This window comes from Lissotriton vulgaris, chromosome 3_1 (genome assembly GCF_964263255.1).
Source record: "Lissotriton vulgaris chromosome 3_1, aLisVul1.2, whole genome shotgun sequence".
Taxonomy (NCBI): domain Eukaryota; kingdom Metazoa; phylum Chordata; class Amphibia; order Caudata; family Salamandridae; genus Lissotriton; species Lissotriton vulgaris.
The window spans coordinates 38482205-38508921 of NC_141689.1; the positions used below are offsets into that span (position 1 = coordinate 38482205).

Genomic DNA, 26717 nt, shown 5'->3' on the forward strand with positions numbered 1-26717 from the left:
ACCCTCAAATACCCAACCAATGAGGACATTAACCCTAACCCAATAGAAACACCAGATACAACCACCAATCAGTGTACACATGTGCCAACCACTAGCCGACCATATAAGGTCCCAGCGACCCCAGACGAGGTTTGCTGGCCAGGGAGTTGGAAGCTGCTTCTCCTGTTCAGAATCTCCTAGGAGACAGACAGGCTCAATCCACAACTTTGGACTTCTGCAGGTAAAGGCTTCACTTATTCGAAATCTAACAATACTGTTTGAATAAAGCTTGAATCCCCCTGCTGGCCAAAAAACGAAGTGCACAGGCCCCAGTAAATAAAGTTTAAACAGCTCAGAGAATCACCCTCTGATGTAGAAAATCCCTCTTGCTGGGGGGGAGGCAGGGGGGTTGGCCTCACTGGCTTGTAAACACAAACTGGTGGCTGGGGGTGCACTGTTATAGCACACAGGTCTAAGCACAGAGCAAAGGAGAAATTTGGAGGGTAAACAGATTGTCACCAAGGAATGAGAGGGACAAACTACAGAGGTCAGACTGCAAATCCCACAATTCAACACACTAAATGGAGGCAATCATGGGCAGGGAAAACCACAAATTTAAAACACAACACAGGTGATAAAATATGCAATTACAGGCAGGCTAAAACTACAATTTCTAACTGTAACAACCACAGGCATAGACAGTAAACACAGAAAGTGAAACTCGGGACGCACTTCTCACGGATACCGATTGACAGCCACTTCGGAGCCTACCTCTTGCGGAACCCGCTGCGCGGGTCCCGCTTCGTGTGGGGTCTCATCAGGACTTCAGAGCACCGCGACGCCGAGTGAGTGAAGGCGAGTGACCGGCGGGGCTGCGAGCGAGTGCAGGCGCAGGAACTGGACTACCGTTCCCAGGAGCGCTTGCCAGCCCCAACCCTGAACACCTGGGCCTCTCTCCCTGTCTGCTCCTCCCCTTCCCCTGTGCTTGAAAAAACCGGCACTGGAGATCTTCCTTGGGACGCACTTCTCACGGATACCGATTGACAGCCACTTCGGAGCCTACCTCTTGCGGAACCCGCTGCGCGGGTCCCGCTTCGTGTGGGGTCTCATCAGGACTTCAGAGCACCGTGACGCCGAGTGAGTGAAGGCGAGTGACAGGCGGGGCTGCGAGCGAGTGCAGGCGCAGGAACTGGACTACCGTTCCCAGGAGCGCTTGCCAGCCCCAACCCTGAACACCTGGGCCGCTCTCCCTGTCTGCTCCTCCCCTTCCTCTACAGTTACACAAATTGACGTATCCATCACCGCTGCGCGGGAGCGTGCCGGGAGAAGCCCGGGACAAGGGCGGGACCGTCTGTGGCCGTCAGGGGCCAAAGGAGGCCGGGCTGGGCCATACCCCTTACTTTTTTCTTCCAACCTTGGTGGACCTCTGATTTTGACTAAGGCGATGCCCTCACCGGCACCACGTGAAACTCCATCAAGGGAGGGGGGCAGCAACACAGGGACGCTGGACAATTACTTTAAATCTGCCAAAGGAGATGGGGGCAAAGAAAACTCCCTGGAGAGACGTAGGGCGGAGCGTCGGCGCTCCATTGAATCAATGAAGAGTAGACCCCTGACAGAAATGATCCCGTATCCTAACTCTCAAGAGGAGGGTACCCCCCCCAATAGCTTAAATCTACCGACTCTTGAGGATTTCCCCCTTTTACTTTGGGAAATCCCACGCACCTCTGGTATGTTGCCTAAAAAAATCATAGACACAACTCCATCCCTGACATCCGATACCCCAGTTAACTTGGTTACCCAAACTCCCCCTTCGAACATAAATAAGAAGAGCAAGTCAAAACAAAGTGTTGTGGTGGAGTGGCATAGGCCTCCACCTAGCAAACTCAGTAGGAAGTCAATGGGGGGGCGGGGGAAAACCAAACTATCCCATCTAGATTTTGGCAAAAAATATAAAAACGCACTCCAATCTGGGAAGGATAATGAGACTGCGCCTATCGCTGTCCCTTCTAAAGATCTAACTCCCAACGTAGCTGTTACTACCAGCGATCCAGTGGCCAACACATCTAACATAAACCCCCCTCTCACATCTATAGGGAGCATAGAATTCTTATTCCGTTCCCTTTTGCAGCCCATTAGCGATAACCTGAAAAAAGTTGAGATTAGGCTCACTATACTAGAGACATCTCTTACTACCTTGAACACCCTAGTTAGTAAGCAATCCAAAAATGTGGGACCTCATCTCCCCGTAGGAAACCCTCCTAAAATAGGAGCCTCACAGGGTGCCAATAAAGTCCCCCCTCAGGGTGCTCCTACTGCTCCCCCCCTGCAGCCACTAATGGCTATTCCAGTCCAGGCACCGCCCAATAACCCAACCAATAGGCCTCCACAATCAATAGACTCTACCCCCCAAAGCTCCCAAACAGGGACCAATGGTGGCGTCCCCGAAGCTGGTAGCACTCTCTCTTTCTCTCCGGGCCGGCCAGCCCCAATACCACGGAGACCAGATTTGCCGCCAGAAGCTAACAGTCTAACGGTGGTGTTAGCAGGTGCCCCCCATCTAAGAACAGGAGAAAATGAAGATTACCAATCCCTAAAGAAAAAGGTCATTAAATGGCTAAATTGGAACCGACCCCTCCCATCACATTTCAATAATGAGATTATTAAGGTTAGAAGGGTCCCTTGGTTATGGAAGACCAGAAAAACAATAATAGGAGACTGTATTTTGGTAACTTTCAAAGATCCGGGCACCGTTCTGCATATCTGTGAAGGAGTAAATCGTTCACTGGATTCCACTATTCAGACCCTTCCAGTATCCTTCTTCTTCCCTCCTACTCGCAAGCACTATGCTCCTCCGCATGATGATTGGATAAGGGTGGAACGCAGACGCAGACACAAGGATTATGCACAACGCCCAAATTTTCAAGTGCCTGACACACCCTATTGCCACTTCAACCGTTTTAATTGCTTGAACGGTTTGGATGGGGTTGACTGACTTTCCACCCACAACCCATCGATTCTGGATAACGGCCCCTGCAGATTTTTTGAGCCATCTTCCTCGATTGTTGGTAAAATTCCTGGACCACTGAATGATCCATTTACTCTGGATAATGGCTCCAGCAGACTTCCTGATCCATCCGCCCGCAGTATTGGCAATGTTCCTGGAATACTGAATGAGCCAGTGCTTGTGGATAATGGCTCTTGCAGACTCCCTGAGCCATCTGCCTCCACTGTTGGTAATGCACCAGAACTTCTGATTGAAACAGTGTCTGAAACTATCCCCTTCAATCCTACTGGCACGACAACTGACACCCCTGAACACTTGAGGCTAATTTGCTGGAATGTTGCTGGACTGGCCAACAAACTGGGTGACCCTGATTGGGCAAATTATATCGAGACTGGAGACGTACGTATGTTCCAGGAAACCTGGGCCAGAAAGGACTATGGTCACCAAGGCTACATGTCATTTTTCATCCCAGCTAGGTGGGAAGGCAGAGGCCGTCCGTCTGGGGAGCTTACGACTTGGGTTGCATCTCATCTGGGCTGCGTGGCAACACGGCTGTCGGCTAACTCCGAAGACATCCTTGTGGTTTCATTATCCTGGCCCAACCAAGCTAAACTTGTGCTAATTAACATCTATTCTAGGCCAGTGGGAATTACAAAGGAATCACCGACCATAGATGAACTCACGAACTATATATCTGAGCTACCGAGTGATGCATTCTATGTGGTGGGAGGGGATTCTAATTCTCATTTTGAGCCACTCCCTGGTCTTTTGGAGGGGTTCCCAACGGAAGAAGAGGCCAGATGGGCAGTGCCCCTAGTGGAAGCTCCCCCCCCCGAAGGCTTGGACCCCACTAGCACTACAAATCACAGCCCTCACCCTAAAGTTCGGAATCAGAGCCTGTAACGGGCGAATGAAATCTGACATACCCAGCAAAACCACCTATAACAGGCTGGGACGAGAGTTTCGCCTGGATTATGTCTTGGCCCAAATAGTGAAGTGGCCGACAATCCAGGACTTTAGGGTAACGGAAAGGACCGATAGTGACCACAATGCACTCGAGCTTGACCTTGTCCACCCTGGTCCCCAAGCTCCCGCAACCAATGCGGAAGGGATCAAACCTGCGCTTCTCCTGGAAAATAGCAGGAGAAGAATCAGGTGGGAGCACTTGGTAACAAGCAGGAACAAACTCCCCATCCTCTATGATGGGATAACTCCCATCTTGGAAACTGTGGGGAGCTTGGATACCGAGGCAAACAACAAAGATTCACAGGCCATATTGTACAAGGCTCATGAGGACCTTATAAAAGCTGCGGTCCCTCATCTCTCTTGTAGCTCACGAAAGCCAAGAGAAGGGCGGCAAGGCAAAACATCATGGTATAACCCAGCATGCAGAAGGGCAAAAGCAGAACTCCTCAGACTTATTAAGGAGGGCCTAGGGGGGGACAGCCTAAGACAAAGCAGGCAGGCTTACAAGAAACTCGTTGCCCACGCCAAGACCGAATGGGAGGAAAATCAGTGGGAAGAACTTACCAAGGCTCTAGCGATCCAAAACCATCGTTTGTTTTGGAGGATAGTGAGCGGGGGGTCGGGGAATCTTCAATCGGCATTAGAGCCCAACATTACTCCTGAGGTGTGGCAGTCACACTTCCAGTCTCTATACAGTTCTGAGCCGGGAGAGTCTCCTGCTGTCACCGAGGTGGGTTGGCCAGGTTACGAAGGGGAGCCAATAACGCTGGGAGAGGTCACTGCTGCCATTTCAGGTCTTGCCTCTGGAAAGGCGCCGGGACTGGATGGCTTACCTGGGGACATGTTTAAACAGGAGCCCATTGTTTGGGCGCCCTACCTTACCGCCCTTTTCAACGGAGTTCTTAGCGGCATGGAAATCCCTAGTACTTGGCTGGGGGCAGAGGTGGTCCCTATCTTCAAAAAGGGCTCGCCTCTCCTCCCAGCCAACTACAGACCCATCAGTTTAATTGACGTAGCACAGAAACTGTTTGGCAGGGTTTTGCTGAATCGGCTCCAGGATTGGATGGAAGAGGTGGGCGCCCTTAGTCCCTACCAGGCGGGATTCAGGAAGGGAATATCTACAGTGGACCAGGTTTTTAGATTGAACCTTATCTATTGGAGGGCAGCAATATTCGAGGGCGGTAGCCTGTACACAATTTTTGTGGACTTACGGGCCGCCTTCGATCTGGTGCCCAGGGGGAAACTCTGGAGCGTCCTGGCAGAGATGGGCGTTCCCCCGGACATCCTATTAATCTTACAGAGGCTGCATCATAATAATTACGCCCGAGTGAGGTGTGGGAGGTCGGGGGAACTGACCGATAGATTCCCCGTTGACCGAGGGGTAAGACAGGGTTGTGTGTTGGCACCGACCCTGTTTTGCCTCTTCGTACGGGGTAATCGCCCACCTGAATGCCACCGACTATACTGACGCCCCCAAACTGAATGGCAGCAGGGTGCCCGCAATCATGTTTGCGGATGACACCCTGCTGCTATCCAAAACCCCTATGGGGATACAGAGGATCCTTGATTTTATTATTAATGCGGCAAAAACCAAATTCATGGTTTTGAACCCTAGCCAAAAATTGCGGCCGAATCCGCAATTGGGACCTGTACGGCTCGAGAGAGTAGCCACCTTTGAATACCTTGGTGTGACTCTTAACGAAACCATGTCTTGGGGATCCCACCAGAGTAGGGCGAACCTCAAACTTACACAAACTACTGGGTGTATCGCCCGGATGATGACCGGCTCCTCATACTGCCCATTGGGGGCGCTAATCCAGATATACAAGGCCCAGGCTAGGGGAGTGATCATGTATGGGGCAGAATTGTGGGGACACACACCCTGCAGGAGTCTGTCACTAACGGAAAACAAGTTTATAAGACATATAGCCGCACTTCCGCCCAGCACCCCGCTCCTCCCCCTCAGGCTTGACTTGGGTCTACGACCATTAGCTGATGAAATAAGTCTCAGACCCATAGCCTTCTGGCGTAGGCTGTGGAGCAGCAATGACCTTGCAGAATACAGGGCGGAATTGGTCGAATTATTGAACCACCCAAAAGCGCTCCGTATTCCCTGGGTCAAAAATATCCAATCCACTTGTATGGAACTAGGGCTCCCTGATTTATGGACTGAGCCAGCGAATGCCGCACTAATCATCTCCAAAAAGTCCCTGGCTAATGTATACCATGAACAGAAATTAGCTAGGGCCCGAGCTGCCCAGGCAGAAGGGTCTCTATCCTCTGTGTTCTTGCAAAGCAAGGACCTTTATAGGTTTGAGAGGGTACTGGATCCTATTTCCCCCGTACTTGCTAGAAAGCTGTTTCTCCAATGGAGATATGGCACTTTGCCCCTTCGGTCCTTTACAAGTACCTGGTCATCGCCTCCCACTACAAAGCAGTGTCCGGCCTGTGATACCATGGAGGAAACCGACTTACATGTGGCTTTCTTCTGCCCAGCCTATATGGTAGCGAGAAAATACTGGCTCCTCCCATTGATAAGGAATATGGGCTGCAGGGAATATGTACCAATGTATAGGATTTTAAAATCTGATGTCTCTGGCCCAACTGTCTTTGCATTAACAAAATTTCTTACCAATGTTTGGCACACGCGTAACCGTATTTTAAAGGTGTTGGGTCCCTCCTAAAATTTTAGATGTATAGTTTTTATAGCATTTTTAGTATACGCATTTCCAATGTTTTATCTTCTATGTACCGATTTACTTGTGATTGTATATGTGTATTGTTTATCTTTTATGGCCAAATGGCCGAAATAAAGATTGGAAATAAAAAAAAGAAACTCGTTTTTTAAACAGCTTTTTGTCTTGGGAAAAGACAGCACTAGTCTGCCTCCTTACCACTTCCTGGACTCTGCTCACTGCAATCTGGGGCACATGTAGGCTGCAACTCACAAGATGGAGGAGATGATTTGGGGTGCACCTAGCAAGGCCTGCCACAGAGAAAATCGCTTTTAAGGCCTTGTCAGTGTAGGGATATGGAAATAACATTTTTTTTCTACATGTCACGCTTTTAAAAGCAATGCACCCTACTTTGTGGGCTACAAGCTTCAGATAGGAGTGACTTACTAATATTTAAAAGAGATTTTTTTACCTGTCAATAGGATTTATTTTGACAGGTCTAAGTGTGTGTTTTGCACTGTTATAGACATGCTACAGTGGGGGGTCTAAAGCCATGTTTGCACTACAACTATAGTGGATGACGCGAATAGGTGCTGTAGTGCACTAATGACATTTAACTTCAAGGCCCTGGGTACATTTTGCCTCATATTCTAGGGACTTACAGATAAGTTAAATATATTAAGTATGAGCATGCATAGAGGGGGATCACAGGTATTTTTTTCGTACTTTTTAGCACAGGTAAAGTTCTAAAGTCAACTAAAACATATGTTCCATTAAAAGGTGAAAAATCTGGGCTGACTACACAGAAAAGGTAGATTTCCTTCATGTAGGTTTCCCTGGCTAAAGTGACATGTTTTGAGATCCCTTTCATTTTTAGCCTTTTCATCAATATTTGATTACTTTGGTGTGCTGAATACTTAAAGTTTGAACACTGTTTTGCCAAACATTGATGCAGATAGGTCGGGAGGATGGGTGAAAGGTTATTCAGGGGGAACAATATGACTTCCTCTGTAACATTGTTTGGAATTGTTATATACTGTGGAGCAAGTTCAATAAATATTCACGCAACACAATGCAGCAAACCACCTTGCTCCTCAGCACAGCGTGAACGAGAGAGGAGTAATGCACTGGATTTAACATTAACCAATGCTTTCCTGACCTCTGCCTGTTCTGGTGCACAAGCTACTGGCTAGCTCCAACGCAGGCACCCTTGCCCTATGGTGCTAGTGCCTGCATTGTAGCAGGATTGTTTTTGTGAATGAAGGGGATCCTTCCTGCACACAAACAATCCTCAGAGGTATTTTCCTCAGCCTACGTGTGCTGCAGAATACAAACAAGCAAACTTGTTCACATTATATGTAAAGCGGTCTGATATCTTCAGATCTAGCTGGTGTCATATAAAATCTAGAAATAAATAAATAAATGATAAAAACTAAAGTAGGAAATGGACATTCAATTTTGAATGTACTCAACCACACAATGTTCAGCATAGTGAGGTGTAGTGATTTTCTCATATGCATACAACTATTTGGTCAAGTGACAAAGTGGAGATGTGAATAAAGACCACATTATTTCAAGCACAGCCTTTTAGCCTTTAAACAAAATATCCCCTAGGAGTTTGCTGATAAGTTCACAACCATTTACTGCATGCCTGAGGACCCTAGGTCACTGCTTGTGAGAGGGAGTTTGGATTTTAAGGATCAAGAGTTTCCCTGATAATGGAGTTCTCATGAAAGTGATCAGAGTCAGCCACACGTCCCTTCAGTTACCTCTGTGCTAGCACTGCCTCTGTCCCTTTTCTGTTATAACTCTAGGCTACAGGATGCTGTTTGCTCTACCTCTAGATATTACAAGTGTGAACAATTTTATTAGGAAAGTACCTAGAATCCACGTTCTGTTAATATGGAACTAAAAGATTGCAGGAAACATTTATAGGTCTGTTTTATTTATATGACCTTTTGACTTTGCCATCCAAGTGTTTCTCACTTGTCAAGCTTCTTGATACCCCTACAACATTGCTCATTCATCACATCCACACACTACCTTAAGAGAGATTAATAGACACGCCTCAGATGACATACCAATTCTTGGAGTTCAGGATAGTTTCCAGGCCAAGGTATCCTGCCTGAATGTTGATTGACCTCTGAATTGGAGATAATTTGGATTCCAGCTCAACCAAATTTTCTTGAATCTTCTCCCAAATCCGTGGTACCCCAAGCAACACAGTAGGTCGCACCTCCTTCAGCGTGTCAACCAAGGAGCCCTGCCATTAAAGAAAGAGAGAGCTGACTTGAATGTTTACAAATTTGATCCTTTAATAGATCTCCTCACCTTCATATGTCTGTGATTTGAACCTGGCATAGAGTTATAGTTATATTTGATGAAGAATTTAGCTGCAGATTCCTTACCTCAGAATATTCCCCAGCTGTCAGATTGGATCCGGAATTGTTTTTGCTGTCCCCTCACACCGGTGGCAATGTGCCTATATAGGTGCCACCCCAAAACACTGACCGTAGTTCCTTCTGTTCCACACCATCTGCGCAGATTCAAATGAACCCCACTTAGTCTTGTTTTGACTGTTTGCCAACTTTGACCAGTGTGAATCTTTCTTCCATTTTTTGGAGTATGTCTCCAAAGTAACCAATTGGTTTCAATCCTTTTGGTGCCTGAAAGGCAAATGTCTGTGACAGACCCCCACTTGGTGTGTCTGGAGAGGGACCACAACTCCAGACCTTGTAATTTTGGGAATGAATCAAAAAATCTCATGACTCCCGAGGTAAGGCATAACGAGGAGAAATATATTTACTTCTCCTCGCTTTTTCTTTTTTTATGTGTGCTGCATCTTGCAGCTCACATAGAAAGATGGAAAACGCCACTATGGATTGTTTTTGTGCAGGAGAGCTGGCCCTTTCTGCACAATAACAATCCTCCAGACAACACAGGCACCCTTGCACCGTGGTGCAAGGGTGCCTGCATTGGTGCTAAGCTGCTGAAACAGCGCCATCTCAGGGGGAAAGGACAGGAATGCACTGGGGTACAGGTAAAATGATTTGTGCTTTGGGTCTTGTTGTATCCATGGCATTGTGTGGGTTCGCGTCCTTGCGCTTGTTTGGCTCGTGGTCGCTCATGCATGGAATGCACTAAGAGAATGGTGTGAGGCATCCCATGAGGGACGGCGGCAGAGCCAGCTGAGGCGAGGAGGCGATGCTGGGTGCGGGACTTCACAGAGACATTTTAAGGCATGGACAAAGTGGGTTTTGGCCCGGGGCCCTAGTCTTTCAGGGGGCCCCTGATAGAGCCAGCTCTCTTTTGCAAAGTCTTGCCGTGATGACTTCGAAACATTTTCAAGCAGTGTTTTAAATACCGTTTTCCTTTCATTTATTTCTAATGTGGGTGTTGCGTGAGAGCCTATTACAGACATTTTGTAGAGAAACGTTGTGTTTATGTTTCATGCAACATTCCTAAAAAAGTTTTTTTAAGAATAAAACAATATCTCATATATGAGAAATGGGAGTGTGTCAGAAATTATTTGCAGTAATATTAGCAAGCTGCTGCTGTGTTACAACATTGAAAACACACATCACTATCCCAGAATATCAGATGGAAACACATTTAGAATCTGGACCAGTGTGCCTGCGCGCTGTCACTGACCTGGCCAAAGAGGGTGTGAAAGACCTGGAACTGGATCGTACACCAAAAGCTGTCGCAAACAGGGCCCCTCAGAATACGTTTGGCCCATGACTCTCAAAATCCTTAAGTCCTTAGCTACATTATTTTTCATTCACCGTTTCACGTCTCGTCATTCGAAACCAACAGGTCTGTAATCCATGGTCAGTTACCACGCAGCCTGTGTATTTATCCCAAATTTGAAAGTGTTCCAGAATTAGAAGGCTGTAGGATTGCTCGTTCAATCTCTGGGCATGTGTTTCAGGTGCTGGTGAGTGTCAGCTCAGCCCATGTTCATTGGGTGAGCCATAAACTGTACTTTCTATTCCTGCCCAGCCCAGAAGGTGAGATGTAACCAGTGGAATATGTTGGGATATTTTCCAGCGTGTGCAGGCAGGGTGAAAACAAGACTCAACTGAATGCCATTTGAATTGACAGGAAAGTTGTGATGTTGTTGGATTCAAGAGCAAGAATTATAATAATTTACATGTGATGGAGCAAGGACTCGTATAAAAGAGACTTGCTCAGATGCATTCCTCTCATATAAACCCGTAACATAGTATTAATAATGTATTGTGATACTAATATGCACCACATTTCATATATTTTTAGTTAGATGAAGATTGCCTATGTCTTTTACTAACAAGTAACCTGAGTATGACTTAAATTGTCTGCTAACGCAGGAAACTGTATTGTGCATGCGTCAGCTGCATCTACGCAGAATGACGTCTTTACGCTTGGATTTCTGCTTCTGCGCAAATGCATCTAAAATGGCAGCTTGGAAACTCACATGCTAAGCATCTGCTTTGCTGAAACTAGAATTAGTTATATACTAAATGCTAATGCATGGAGAGTCTTCATACGTAAATGGGGTTAGAGTAGAGATCGGTGGTATACAGTGAAATAATTTATTTTTGAAAATAATACTTTTTCTTGTGACCTCTATATTAGTTCGTATTTGGGTCCCTTAACAATGCGAAAATCTGCACCCCACGTGGTTCCTCATGCAGGCGCAAAGATGAAAAGCCAGAAACAGTGTTGTCGAATTTTGAAACTTGTCCAAGGACGTTCTCGGTACATGTCCTGGGAACCAGCTGGACATCCTGAAAACTCAATGGAGAACTGTAATAATGTATACACTGCTGTTGATAAAATTGAGAATACGGGTGGGAAATAAAGCTTGGGAGAACAAATTATTGGGCAGGAACATAAAACAAAGAACTAAAGAAAATGTAATAATACTTAGCATGGTGTGATGATCATCCCCTCAGCCTGTCCAATCAGAAATAGGAGCCTAATAAAGTTGAAACATTTAGGGGAGATACATGTCATTAAGAAAGTAGAATTGAGGTAGTTAGTTAGAATAGTCCGCAGTCGCAGCAAGACAACGTTGAGAGACCGGGATGCTGTCCAAATGCTGATCGAATATTTGAAGAAGCAGACTTAGAATTTTTAAAGCCAAATAATTAGAAAAAGATCGCGGAAGAACCAAGGAGATAAATTAATTTTAAGAAGATCGTGGAAGAACTGAGGAGGTAAATTAATTAGAAGAAGATCACAGAAGAATTGAGGAGGAAGGTAATTGTCAGAGAGGGGTGAGACGCAGGCGTCGAATCCAGAAGAGGTCATCTATCCTGTCCTGAATCCTGTCCTGAAGTCGTTGTCAGCTGATTTTCCAATGAACCCATTAAACTCTTGGCCAGAGGGGTCTGATTTCACACCATTCAAGGTAAATATATATCTGTGTATTGTGTCAATGTGCTTCTCTCTCTATCCTCTTTCCTGAGGTACTTGTTGTTATGAAAATCTCATTTAAATAGAATACTAAATTGAGTATACTGATCTTACTACCTCGGATTCACACTGTGATTTGTTTTGCTCATATGGTATACCTAGATAAAAACATTTAAACTTTCCCAAGTCTGTGGTTATTTAATAGATAAGAGGTAAATGAACTATGTCATATCACCATTTACTAATTCAAACTAAATAGGTCCATTGACTAAAAGAAAAGATTTTATGATCAGTGAAGAGATTAGTAAAATGAAATAGGTAACTGATCCAATTTAAGCTTTGTAAAAATTGACCCCCGGCCTATAAGAGTGAGTGTGTATATGGGCCCGAATCAATATATAGTTATAGATTTACGCAGATTTGTAGCCCGCTGGATCAGTTTTCAGGTAGCAGAGATATGGTTTTCATTGATTGATAGTTTGGTGATTATTGGTTATCAATTTATGTTCTAACAACCCCGTTTTGTATATTGTTTTATGTTATCTGGAAAATTCCCGGGAAATGTATGGCGGGTGGTAAATGGAAACCACACTGCAGTGAGGTTACTCGTCTGTTCGGAAATGGTAGTTAATTTTCATGAATAAATGAGACCGATTAGTAGCAAAGAGTTTGCTGAGTTTGATTGAAGGGTAAAAAGAAAGGTTTACTAAAAGAAGAGTAAGCGGAAGGTTTTATTTAGAGTGAAAAGAAGTTAACTATCCTTTGATTTAGTGAAAAAGACGGAGTAGCAAATGTTTTTATGTTGTAGTTAATAACATTTTGGTGAAAAGTTAAAAGAAAATACGTTTCTGTACTACTTTGTGAAGGGAGGGTCATCTGCCGGAGTTGCGCTGACGTCACAGAGTGCCGCACTGGGACTGGTTGAGCCAGTGGGCGTGTAATTGACAGAGGTTTGTAAAGGAGGGGTCAGTAGTGAGGAGTGATACTGACATCACACTAAAGCCACGCTAGTATTGGTCAAGCAACTTGTGTAAGCTTGAGCATGATTGGATGAAAGAATAAAAGCTGCTTCAGGATTGGTGAAATCTGAATGTACACAAAGGAACTAATTGGTTAACAAAATAGAAGCAGTAATAGTATTACTTAGTAGAGTTTGTATGTGGAAACACGATCCAACAGTAATAGGGAATCAGCCAGTTAGGAGATATTTAGGTTTCGTTAGAGAAGAATATATAAAAGGATTGACTCCTAAAATGTACGGAGAAAAAAGAAAAATGTTGCTTATGCAGAAAATCAAATATTACTTCAAGAAAGATAAACCCATTAAGACTAGAGAAGGAATTCTTATCCCACCACTTAAGACACCTGCCTCATTATGATGATAGAAAGAGGCTACCATACCGGTGTGTGGTTAGAAAATTGGATCGCATATACTAAAAATGATGGAATATTAGCTTTCCCTGAAAATGGTAAGTTTAATGGGAGAATTCTTCAAATGTGGATGAATGAATTTTTCAAATGTGGATGAATGAATTAGAGCCCAGACCCAGATTAAGACAGTATGAAGCTTTAGAAGAGTGGGACGCTGAGTCATTTGATGGATACAGATCTAGCAGTACTAGGAGTTATAGAGGATTTTACCCTGAACGAATGCATGAGTCACTTGAAGATCAGATGAAACAATGGAGACAAGCAATGGTTACAGTAGGACTGTATCCCATATTAATGTTAGAGGAACAGTCGGAAGGCAAATGTAAAGGAAAAACCAAGCAGTTTACAATGACAGGCTGTGGGGAATCAGAAAATGAGTTTATGGAAGATATCCTAACAAAGAATCCTTCACCATATCAAGAAGTACCCAGTAGAACTACCCCAAATGCCCCCTCTACAGAAACACCATTGGTTCCTCAGGTTATGCATGATTAAGTGAATGGAAGGGTACTCCAGGAAAGGGAAAGAGAAAGGGAAAGGGAAAGGGAAGCAATACATAAAAACAGAGAAGAATTAATGCAGAAAATAACCCAATTGAGTGCACACCCTAAAGCCTTGACCATACCAGTGACTATAGGTCAGGTTGTTCTATTATATGAGGCTATGGCAAGTTGTTCAAAACCATCAGTTATGACCCCTCCTATCATAGAACCTAGAAAAAGAACATAATGATTGAGGATAAAGTTAGTGAATGTGAATCAGTAATTTCTCTAATGGATTTGCCAATAAGACAACAGATAAATGAACTCCGAAAAGAGTTACACCTAGTTGTTCAAAAGCAATACGATTAAAGACCTCAACAGGAACTAAAAGTGCCACAATAGTATCTCCAGAAGAATTAGAAAGGTGGGCACAGGGATTAGACAAACAGAACCAACAACCTAAGATTTTAGAAATGTTTACATTAAAAGTAGAATTCGAAGAAATGATAGCTGGAAATGTAGTAGTAGACAGGCTAAATACTTACAGTGAAGAAGAATTTCTGTTCATATGTAGAACGTAAAAGAGAAATGGGTAACGCAATCAACCCTTGTAGGCTTGGGCAATAAGCAATTGAGGTAAAGAGTGGCTACAAGGGATTTCGTTTGTATATTATTTTTTGATCAACTTATGAGTTAGGTAGCAAAGATCTAACCCCAAAGTATCCATAGGATAACAACAAAACTTTTCATTGAATAGAAAAAAGTAAATGATAAGCAGAAACAAGGGAAAGAAAAAGCACACGGAAAAGTAATTTTATCTGAAAAAAGTATTGTATTGAATGAATCAACAAAAATATATACTGGGATATGAAGAACAAATCAGTATCAGCAAAAAATGTTATGGACAGATGTATGCAAAAGTCAAAGGGTCAGTTCATAACAACTCATCAGCTCCTTGAATTCATGGAAAGTAACCAAGTCAAACAATGTACGATGGTTAGCTCTTGACGCAGATGGATTGCATTAGGAGATGATGAAAGGGTCGACGTTTCGGTCTTGGTTGCAGATGTCTATAAGACCATCATCAGGACTGTAATATTTTTGCAATGAGTGCCCCCTGTCGTATTTGATAGCACAGATTCAGTATTTAAAACTTGAAACCAGCATGGTTGACAGGTCAGACAAGGCGCGATCTGTTTTGAAAAGGCGCTTCTTGAAAACAGTGTGTTCCAGCCAGTAACTGCGGACCGATGTTACTGGCTGGAACACGGAACACGCTGTTTTCAAGAATCGCCTTTTCAAAACAGATCGCGCCTTGTGGCATGGTGAGCAAAAGAACAATGAATTTAACCCAAATCTCTTTATTGGGGTGTATGTTTGATTTGCTCTGCCTTCCATCCATCATCTGTGTGTCTTTTGGTTTCACATATTAGTGTCCAAAGGAGTTAGGTCCTTTTTGGATGTGGACAAGGCTGGACCATTTATAAATGCAAAAAACACAAACATGCCTAGACCACTCTTTTTTTTATAAAACAAAAACAATTAATGAAGGTCAATAATACTCTTTATTGAATTCTGACCAGGTACTTATATTTTATACCTTTGACTTCTTTTTTTGATTTCAAAGTTTTTTTACATATATATTCATTAGCAAAGATAGGACAAACTGTACATATATTTACAATACTATACAAACCAATTTATAAACAAAACATATCACAATGTATCTACACAAACTCAAAAAAACATCATCACAACAAAAAACACATTAAATTGATGTGTACTTAATCTCAATAAATGAGAGACAAAATCAAAAGGAGGAAAAGAAAGGCAAGAGGGAAAGAGAGCGTGAGGAATGGAGTCAAATTAATGACACTCTTTCATGGTGTTAAAGCTAGCAAATAGTTCTTGTGAGTAAATTATTCCTTCAAATGTGCCTCCAAATATGCCGACGCGTTTCGATTACAGGAAACCAGTTCCTGGAATCTCATCGGGGCCTTTTTTCTTTTGTCTGTATGATGTACACAACAAAAGAATAAAGTTTTGTGTATAAAAATCTCAATGTTTCACAAATGACCAGTGCAATGTCTCTGACTTAAGACTACAAACCAGATTTAGGCGGTGGACTGTGGAAGACTCTCTTGTTATGCTCGGAAATGTTTCTTTCTTTAATTCCCCAACATTTTAGCAGTGTAGGTGCGGGGGCTGTTAAGAAAATGCTAAGTGTAAATTATTCAAACCTAGAGCCTCTCTAGCCTAGTGTGGAAGCCGTTATGTGGCCTACCTTTGTATTCATTGTTGGCAGATTCCTTTCTAATTCTTCGCGTTATGTGTGGAGTTTACTCAACACATGTACACTTTCAAACACTCCATGTCGTGAAAATACAGAGCTGCAAAACATTTAAAAACGTTTCAATGCTGCTGTCCTGCCTATCAAACAATTCTAGCTTATTGGGGGGCTCCATTGGAACAATGCGGCCCTTACCCGATCATATAAAGTAATTTCTACTGCGTTTTTCTGCCACACACGTTCGAGTTCTGTAAAAAACAAAAGGGGAACATTGTAACCCCTTTGGATGGCGAGCTAGTCAAGCTGGTTTTGCCGCAATTCTGGCAAAGCGCTTACCTATTTTACGAGTCACTCTGGATGTAGCACACGTCCCGGTCGATCTCAACAAAGATGGCCGCTCGTTTTGTGGGCGTGCTTTATATCATGCTCAGACCCGAGGATTGTGGTACTTGTAGTAAAATCTATCTTTTCAATTAAAATCCCAGATAACAGTATGGGATATAGATTAAAGGTATGTGTGGCTGGAAAAATACCGCAAGCTAGTCATGTAGTTATTCATTATGCCCAAGGACATGTTGTGTTTGCGCCTACCGCACCTTGCCCTCTCCTACAGGGCAAGGTGCCTAGCAGCTTTAAGAAAACCTTGCTTATTCCACTAATTAAAAAGTTAGGAGCAGACCCACACGATCCAATAAACTATAGGCCAATCTCTCTTTTATCCTATGCATCAAAAATCCTGGAAGCCCATGTCTCTACTTCTGTATCCAAGTTCATTGAAAAAACATAATACCTGGAACCCAACCAGGCTGGCTTCCGCCCCTCTCATTCGACGGAAGCCGTGATCCTTGCTGTCCAAAATACTCTAATATCTAATGCTGACAGAGGCATTCACCAGGCCCTTGTGCTTCTTGACTTGTCGGCCGCGTTCGACACGGTTGATTATACCATCCTTATCAACCGTGTCGAACATGCCGGCCTCAGGGGCCCTCCCTTAAGTTGGATCACTTCTTTTATTACAGGACGCACGCAATCTGTGAGACTTGGTACCTTCACAGCCCCCAGAACTCCCACTATATGTGGGGTCCCTCAAGGATCATCATTATAACCTTTAATATTTAATCTTTATCTTCGTCCCCTACTATACTCCTTAAGGAATGCTAAAGTTACTATCTATAATTAGGCGGATGATCTCCAACTTGTTTTTCCCCTCAATACTTCAGATTCTGTGACAAAATTTCAGAACACCATGACACACATACCTAGGTGGATGACCCTCAACCATCTAAAACTCAACCCAGGCAAGACAGAACTGATCTTGCCTGGAAAAAGCGAACTAAGCTCGGGCCCATGTTTTTGGCCACCTACTATGGGGGTCCCACCCGCCAAATCTCCCTCGGTTAAAAGTCTGGGAGTCACACTTAGCGCCGATCTTTCACTGAAGGGTCAAGTTGGTACAGTAGTCTCCGCTAGTTTTTTTCAACTCAAGAAAATAAAGAAAATAGCCCAGTTCCCTACACACTCTGCACTTACCCAGGTTATTATTGCCCTTGTCCTGCCCCGATTGGTTTTTTCAAACAGCCTATATTTGGGACTCCCAGCTGGCCTGTTAAAAAGACTCCAACTTGTTCAAAACCAAGCTGCCAGGCTTATTCTTAAACAACCGAAATGGCAGTCTATTAGACCTGGCCTAGAACAACTACATTGGCTACCCGTGATACAGAAGATTGCGTTTAAAACAGGTTATATCATCTTTAAAAGCCTACAAAATACGGGTCCAAAATTTATAAAAAAACTTGTCTCCAGATACAACCCCTCCTTAAATCTCTGTTCTGCTCATAAAGCTCTTCTAGCTGTCCCTACTTTTAAGAAAAAACGCCTTGGCGACTGCTGTTTTGACCATCTGGCAGCCACCTTTTGGAACTCGTTCCCACTGCCTTTAAGACTGAGCCCTGATCTTCTCACCTTTAGACACTCTCTTAAGACATGGCTTTTCAAAAATACTTTTAGAGTATGGTTTTAGGTTTGTGTTATGTTCCCTTCCGACAGCGCCATGAAGCCCACGGGCGTACGAGCGCTTAACAAATACAATTTAACATAACATAACATAACATACGGTGTGTGCCTACCACTAAAACGCAGTGTGTAAATTGAAGGGAGTCCTGTGCGTAGTGACTAGTACCTTAATACACGTGGCCCCATGTTCACCATTTTTCATTAAGGAAGAGGGCTCAAACCTAAAGATTAAAATAAGATGAGGGTCAGTAGTCACTAACTACCAAATCGGTCCAAGTGAAAACGAAATTTCATAGTCTTGCAACTTCAGAGAGGTTATTCAACCATGTCTGAGTGCTATTGAATTTTAAAATGAGGTAAGCCTCCTTTTGTAAAAGGACTCTTTCTACATCAAGACAGCGATTGGTTTGCTTGGCCGTGAACAGGATAGACCATTTGAAGTCATGTTCATCGTGGCCTTTTTCGACAAAGTGCTCAACCATGGGTGCGGTCATAACTTTCTTCTTTATACATGAGCGGTGTTGGCTGATTCGCATATTTACCTTTTGGCTTGTTTTGCCAATGTAAATCATCATGCACGGACACTGTATCTCATAGATTACATGCTTAGTTCTGCAATTTGAGAAATCCAGATGTTTCCATTTTATTCCTGAATGGCAAAATGATTTCCCTTCGATGGTATTGGGACATGCCACACAATTTCCACATTTGTGGTGGCCCTCAATAGGTTTCATGTTCCACTGAGTTAACAAGTCATTTTTGGGCTTTGGCACTGTAATATGAGCCCTGATTAGTTGTTGCCCTTGTAAGTAAATATTGGTTTGGGAAAGGGAAAATCTAGACCTTCCAACAAGGGCCAATTCTTCAATACAGCCTGTCTCATTTTATGTGTATCTGGACAAAAAGTTGTTACACACACTAATTTGTCAAGTGCTGCTCGCTTTTTTAGTTGGAGGAGGCATTCGCGGGGTGTAAAGGGTGCTCTTTTAAAAGAATGTTTCAGCAATTCTTTTGGGTAACCACGCTGTTTCATGTCCATACAAACATTTTGGGCATGGGTATCATACTGGCACAAATCAGAGCAATTCCTCCTTATTCGCAACAGTTGGCCATAAGGCAAATTTGCCTTAAGATTTCTAGGGGGGTGTGCACTTCTGTGGTGCAAGATGGTGTTCCTATCTGTTGACTTTTTGTATAGAGATGTCTGTAATTGTCCCTGGAAGCATGTCCGTTCCACATCCAGAAATGTCATTTTAGTGGTGCTGAAATCTATGGAAAATTGTATGTCTCTGTGGCGAGCATTTAACCACTCATAGAATGCCAATAGATATGCCTGGCTCCCATGCCACAGGAGCCAGACATCATCTTTATAGCGGTACCACTGTGTGATGTTTTGTTTGTACGGATTGTTAGTTTCTACAAATTTGTCTTCATACTGTGCCATGAAGAGGACTGCCATCTCAGGGGCATAAGGACAACCCATGGCAGTCCCCTTCACCTGCATGAAAAACTCACCATTAAAGGTGAAATAATTCTTTCTCAGTGCGATTTCAGCAAGCTTAAAAAGAAAAGAAGTGGGCACCCTATGAGGTCTTTCTCTTTTGTCTAAATAGAGTTCCATCACCTCTAACGCTTCTTCCTGCGGGATTTGCGTATAGAGGGATGTAACGTCCATCGTTGCCATAATCTGTATCTCGGGGTCAAAGTGAGTACCTTCCACTTTCAACAGAAAGTCGGTAGTGTCTCTAAGGTATGATTTTACCTCACTAAGAAATGGTTTTAGGAGAAAGTCAACATATTTCGCAATGGGTTCGAGACAAGACTCACATCCCGAAACTATTGAGCGGCCTGGGGGGTCTTTAAGGTTTTTATGTATCTTCAGCAGAAGATATAGGACTTGAGTCCTAGGGAATTTTTTAACAAGGAAATCATATTCCTTGTTTCCCAAAAAGCCTTTCTCTTGCCAAGTTCTAGTATTTGGACAATCTGTCCTTGAATTTGTTTAACCGGATCTTCAGATAATTTGCGGTACCAAGTCGTATTAGACACTTGTTTTAAACCTTCTGCAAGATACATCTCATGAGGCCAGATGACTACGGCCCGCCTTTGTCTGCCTGCTTTATGACAATCAATGGATCCTCTTTCAAAGATTTTATACAAGCTCGTTGTTTTTGGCTCATGTTCTGATGGGTGTAGCTTTTGCCTCTCTCTAGTTTGTTAATGGATGATAACAATACCTGCTTGAAAGCCAATACTTGTTTGGGAATATTGTTGAAGGGAACAAAGGTAGATTTATTTCTGAGATCTGTTGTTTCTATATTCTCAATTGCTGGTACATGAACAAAAAATGCTTTCAATCTCACTTTTCTACAGAATTCGATAGCTTCGAGTTTAAGCTTTGTGAAATCCTTGCCTTTCTTTTCCTCCTTTTGATTTTGTCTCTCATTTATTGAGATTAAGTACACATCAATGTAATGTACTCCTGAGGCTCAGCCGGGAGGTTATACTTTTAAAAACGTGTATTTTCTGAAAAATTGTGTGTGATTGTGATTTTAAAACTGCGCACTTCCCCTCACCGGCATAGCGGTTGGGGCACTTACTCTTACCTCTTGACTCCCTGGCAGTCGATATCAACACCGCCACGGGATAGAAAAACGCCATTCCCGACAGCAGCGAGCGAGCCTGCAGTCAGGCCACGCCCACTTCTTGAAGCCACGCCCAATCTGTGCTTTAAATATGTGCAACACCCGTACGCGCAGCGGACGGGCCCAGACGGACCCAGGCCCAGAAATGCTGCCGGATACCCCACACGCGCGCGTGGTATACACTGGAGACATGCTCCGCGCACTTCAACCGAGAACAATCTTGGCCTGTTACCATGCGCATACCGTAGGTAAACCTTTCTACTACTGTATGCGCTGCGCTCCACCCCCTACCGCATCTACAAAACTCGAACTTAAGATTGGACTTCTTAACTGCCGTTCCCTCCCTAAACATGCAATTGAAACTAATTTACTAATTCTAGACCATGACTTCGATTTGCTCTTTCTTACAGAAACGTGGCTATCAGACAGCACTGACTCGGACATTGTCGTGGCCCTGCCTCCAGGGTACCTCTGTCAAGCACTTCATAGACCCAAAGGGAGAGGAGGGGGGGTATCCATTATTTTTAAGGATCATCTCACCTGCAGAACCACCGATGCTCATATCGAGGACTGCGAAAGCTGCCAATTCTCCATTCTATTTCCCCCAGCCCACTCCCTGTCGGGCTTACTGATCTATCGCCCCCCGGGTCCTCCGGGAAAATTCCTTAACGCCCTTATTGAATCAGTCGCACAATTAGCATTCTCTGTCAGCAATTTTCTCATTTTAGGCGATCTCAACTTACATTTGAATGACCCGACAGATCGGATAGCCGTTGACCTTCTCCAAGACCTGTCGTCACTTAACATCCGACTGGTAAACAATGAACCCACTCATGAGAAGGGACACTTATTGGATCCCGTCCTCACTAATGCGACAGCCATCACTACTAAGCCTCCCTTGATCCTCCCTTGGACAGACCACTTTCTTGTCCCTATTTCCTGGGAAACATCCCTCACCAACCCTCATACCTCTAAAATTCAGACCACTGACAGACGATGGCACAAACTTGCACCTGAGGAATGGGCCGCCGTTCTCGCAGAGTCCACTCCTGAGCTCTCCAGCGATCCAGTTATGGCTGACGGGCAGGTTAATGAATGGATAACCTCCTCTCTTGATGCACTCATCCCTAAAACCTCCTCTCTTAAACACTCCAAAAGAGTAGCCTCGGCTCCATGGTACACACCAGAGCTTAAAGCCCTGCGTCAAGAGTGTAAGAGAACGGAACGATCCTGGAGGAAAGTCAAATCAGAAACAAATAAAGAGATCTATTCGGCTTCTCTCCTTAATTACAAAACCACCATCCGTAAAACCAAAATAGTGTTTTTCCAGGAGAGAATAGAGAAAGCAGTATGTTCCAGCAAGGAATCCTATGCTATCTTAAAAGACCTTCTGAAACCCCCAGCACCCGGACCTAAACATCCCACTGACCCTATAGCTGACCAGACCAAATGCCAACAATTGGCGGATTTCTTTCACGGGAAAATCCTAAAAATCCTCGAGGCGATTCCCTCCGCAATTCCGGGCGAGGAACACGATCTCCCGCAACCGTCAACATCCTGCCGTCTCTCTTCTTGGGGCCAAGTCACAACTGAAGAAGTAGAAGACACGTTAACATCCATAAAAAGCGGCTCACCTAAGGATCCCGCCCCACTCCGAATTCTCAAAAAGGTAGCCTCCACGATCATCCCTCCTATGACTCACTTGATTAACACCTCACTCCAACAGGGAGTCGTACCCCTAAGCTGGAAGGCGGCGGTCGTGAAAGCTCTGTTAAAAAAACCCTCCCTCGACCCCGAAAATCTGGCGAACTATAGGCCCATCTCCCTACTCCCAGGAATCAGCAAGATTGCTGAAAAACTGGTGAATAGAAAACTTTCCCAGTTCCTGGAGGGCAATAACATACTAAAAAGCTCCCAGACGGGCTTTCGCCCAGGGCAGGGCACAGACATCGCCCTCCTAGCAGCGGTTGAAGAGGCCAGAACGCTACTGGACGGAGGAGGATCAGTGGCAGTGATCCTCCTCGACCTAAGCGCGGCCTTCGACACCGTCGACCACCGACTCCTTATCAAAAGACGGTGTAGAGGGCTCCGCCTTAGCCTGGCTTACATCTTTCCTGGCTCAAAGGACCTATCAAATCTGGGAGAACAACGCCCGCTCCTCCGAAATTTCCCTCCAATGTGGCGTGCCTCAGGGCTCCTCCCTGAGCCCCACTTTATTTAATATCTATATGTCCACATTGGAGGAGGTCATCATTCCATTCGGAGTGAGTGTCGTCAGTTACGCTGACGACACACAACTGGTTGTGTCACTATCCCACCCCAAACAACAACCAGCAGATCTATTTAATTGCCTTGCGCAGGTCCATCACTGAATGAACACTTCTGCCCTAAAATTAAATGGGTCAAAAACGGAGGTTCTGCTCCTGGGCCCAAAAGGACTTACACTGTCCCCGAACATCTGGCCAGCCTGCTTGGGCCCTCCTCCAGAACCCAGAGAGGAAGTAAAGAGCCTGGGAGTGTGGCTTGACACCGACCTCTCGTTCAATATGCAGGCAAAGAAAGTGGCCGGGACCTGCTTTGGACTCCTGAAGTCATTGAGGAAAGTCCTACCCATCCTGCCCCCCAACTCCCAAAAGTTGCTTATTCAAGGGCTAATAATCTCGAGGCTTGATTATAGCAACGTAATATACCTGGGCGCCCCAGAGATGACTCTGAATAAACTGCAAAGAATTCAGAATACCGCGGCCCGTATCCTCACGAATACTCCTGCCAGAGTGTCGGCCAAACCGGCCTTAAAACTCCTCCACTGGCTCCCTATAAGAGAGCGGGTCAAATTCAAGGCCCTGTGTCTGGCCCACAAACTACGACGAAATCAAGGCCCCCCTGCTCTCAAGAAATTCATCGCCCCCTACAAATCCTCAAGACCTCTCCGTTCCGACACCGAAAACCTCATTGTCGCCCCGAAATTTAAGAGAGCCCGATCGGGAGGAAGGCGTTTCTCAGTCCAGACTGCACGACTCTGGAACACCCTCCCCCGAGCCCTGCGTCTCGAACCTCAATACCTCCGGTTTAGGAAACTGCTTAAAACCCACCTCTTCCCACAGTGAATTACTCCTGGCCTTTATTTTTGTTCCTTTGTTCCGCCCTCCCTGTCCTCTTCCTTGTCCTTCCTTTCCTTTCCCCCTCCCTTGGTCCACTGCACTCAGGAGATAGGATTTTTTAGCGCTGGGATACCTCCGGGTGACTACGCACTCTACAAAAATAAATAATAATAATAATAATAATAATAATAATAATAATAATAATAATAATAATAATGTGTTTTTTGTTGTGATGATGTTTTTTTGAGTTTGTGTAGATACATTGTGATATGTTTTGTTTATAAATTGGTTTGTATAGTATTGTAAATATATGTACAGTTTGTCCTATCTTTGCTAATGAATATATATGTAAAAAACATTGAAATCAAAAAAAGAAGTCAAAGGTATACAATATAAGTACCTGGTCAGAATTCAATAAAGAGTATTCTTGACCTTCATTAATTGTTCTTGTTTTATAAAAAAAGAGTGGTCTAGGCATTTTTGTGTTTTTTGCATTCACATATTAGTGGCCACATTTATGTGGGGACTTTTTACACCATCTGTACCTAATTTAAGTCTCGAGATCAAGCAAATGTTGGGAAGCAGCATTAATGTTGTGTGTAACTTCATTTCTGAAATCCTGTATTTCACTGGATGGTTAAGTTCAGTATGGATACACTGTCTTAGACAATTTTAATACAACTCCTCTCTGATAAAGTTCTGTTTTTAGCTTCCTTGTCCTTATCCTGTGTGTCCTTGTAAAATTTTATTTGAGTGTTGGGAAGTTGGGTGGGTGCTTGTACGGTGGGTGACTACTTGTTTTGTGGAGCCTTGGTCGGGCGGCCATTTTTTCTCCTTTGGGGCAACTAGAGCCACCATTTTTTGTTTGCGTGTGCTCTAGTGGTTCAAGGGGATTGCGGCACCAGATGCTTACATTCGGGACCGTGGCATGGAATGGCTGTCTTAAGTAAGTTTTATACAACTCCTGTCTGACAAAAGTACTGTTTGTAGCTTCCTTTTTTTTAGGTCCCACCTAGCGTTGCAACGCACATGCGCTGCTCGCTCTGCGAGACATATTGTGAGAGAGGACATTTCAGAAGGGGGCTTGAAGCCCCGCCCCTCATTTTCATAGGATGGTGTCATCGTTTATGGTAAATGGTGGTCTCTGATTGAAAATTAGGCTTCTCTGTTACCTCCCTTTCTCCTTTTGGGACGGCCCACCTGGACTGGATCGTTTGCTTCATGGCTGTCATGAAGCAATTTCTTATTTAAAGGAGGCGTGTTATATAAACAAGCCATGAAGCAAAGGATCCAGTCTAGATGGGCCGTCCCAAAAGGAGACAGGGTGGTAACAAAGAAGCACTGTTTTGAGAGCTTGTTTAGTATGCCACGCGCCTCGCTGTAATGACGAACCCGACCTGATGATGACATCATCAGCTCTCAGACTGGACATTGGGCCAACCCTCCATCCAGGAACCTTCCGCACGCCTTTGCCTCTCTTCCTCCAGATGCTGTTGGTGGGAGAGCTCAGTTACATAGCCCAGTCTCTGGCAACCCTGTCTGCCTGGAGCCCCTACCTGAACCCCAAACCCTCAAAGTACCGGCCTGATGCCCCCCTTGAACTAGCAGGCGGCGGGTTGCGCTCTCCTCTCAGACAAACCTGATTCCCTGAGTGGGTGCTTTATTTATGTGTACCGCACACTGAAACTTGCGCTCGTTGATATAAAAAATGCCCCTCGAGAACACTGCTCGCCTGTTTCTTAGTCATCAATTCAGCCCTAAAAGAAGGAATACAGCTGAGTGTGCTACAATCTGATGGGTTGTACACCTGCTCAAGGTTCTGCGCCATGAACTTGGGACGCGGCCCTGAGTGAGTACAAGCGTCTAAGGTTCATTCAAGCATTCCACCATCACTGCTCGGTATGCCCCGTTGCGATGACGGCCGGCTTCTAGGGTGAGAAAACTCTGCCACTCGCCCTGGAGTTCTGGACTTTTTGGTTCCGTCCAGAGGTGTCAGGGATAACACCCGAAGACCCCTGAGTTCTACCTGTCTCGGTGCACAAATAAACAGAAACACGGGCTTCTCGATGGTGGCGTCAAAGACCAAAGGTTTATTACTGCAGGGACACAGAAGTCACAGAAACTACACACGGGCAGTGTCTAGGAGCCTGTTCCATTTGTACAAGAAGGGTTGCTCCTTATATACGAAATATTGGCCTTCCGGCAAATTCTTCACATGTTAGTACATTCCCAAACCTTTGTGTCCTAAACAATAAATATTTGGCGTTGCACAGGAATCGTCGATAATATCTGATGTTAAACATTACGAAGAGAGGTTCCCACTATTCCATCACAATCCCATGTCAACATTTCATTCAAGAGCCGGACCTCCTCATTGTAAATTTCGTTACCTCCCCCCAATAAAGGGCCAGAAAGAAAGGAGCGGAGCCAGGTGCAGAAGATAGAAAAGCAGGATAAGAGATGTTTGTGGGTCGTAAATGGGCAAGGCTACCAGCTTCGGCCGCCTAATCATGATCAGGCCAACGAACACAAGAACCAGTATAGCAGGACTGGCCTCAGGCAGAGGAGGCAGCCTTTGTCGAGTCATGCAGCCACAGCGTGTTCTGATCTAAGGTGCACGTGTCACTAGAGAGGTGAATCTCCGGCTAAGCCTACGTGTCCTTAATCGAAATGAAGTAATCAGAGGTCATTGCGTATTCATTGTCTATGTGAGGGCAAGAAACACAAA

At 44.5% G+C, this 26717-nt stretch overlaps 1 protein-coding gene across 1 annotated transcript in view; it reads right to left on the bottom strand.

Moving 5' to 3' along the window:
* LOC147725884 (long-chain-fatty-acid--CoA ligase ACSBG2-like) overlaps positions 1–26717 on the bottom strand; it is a 428421-nt gene that overhangs the window by 214643 nt on the left and 187061 nt on the right. The window contains exon 8 of the mRNA XM_086960024.1: positions 8709–8890. Within this exon, the coding sequence (XP_086816150.1) occupies positions 8709–8890 (182 nt within the window). The remainder of the gene's footprint in view (positions 1–8708; positions 8891–26717) is intronic.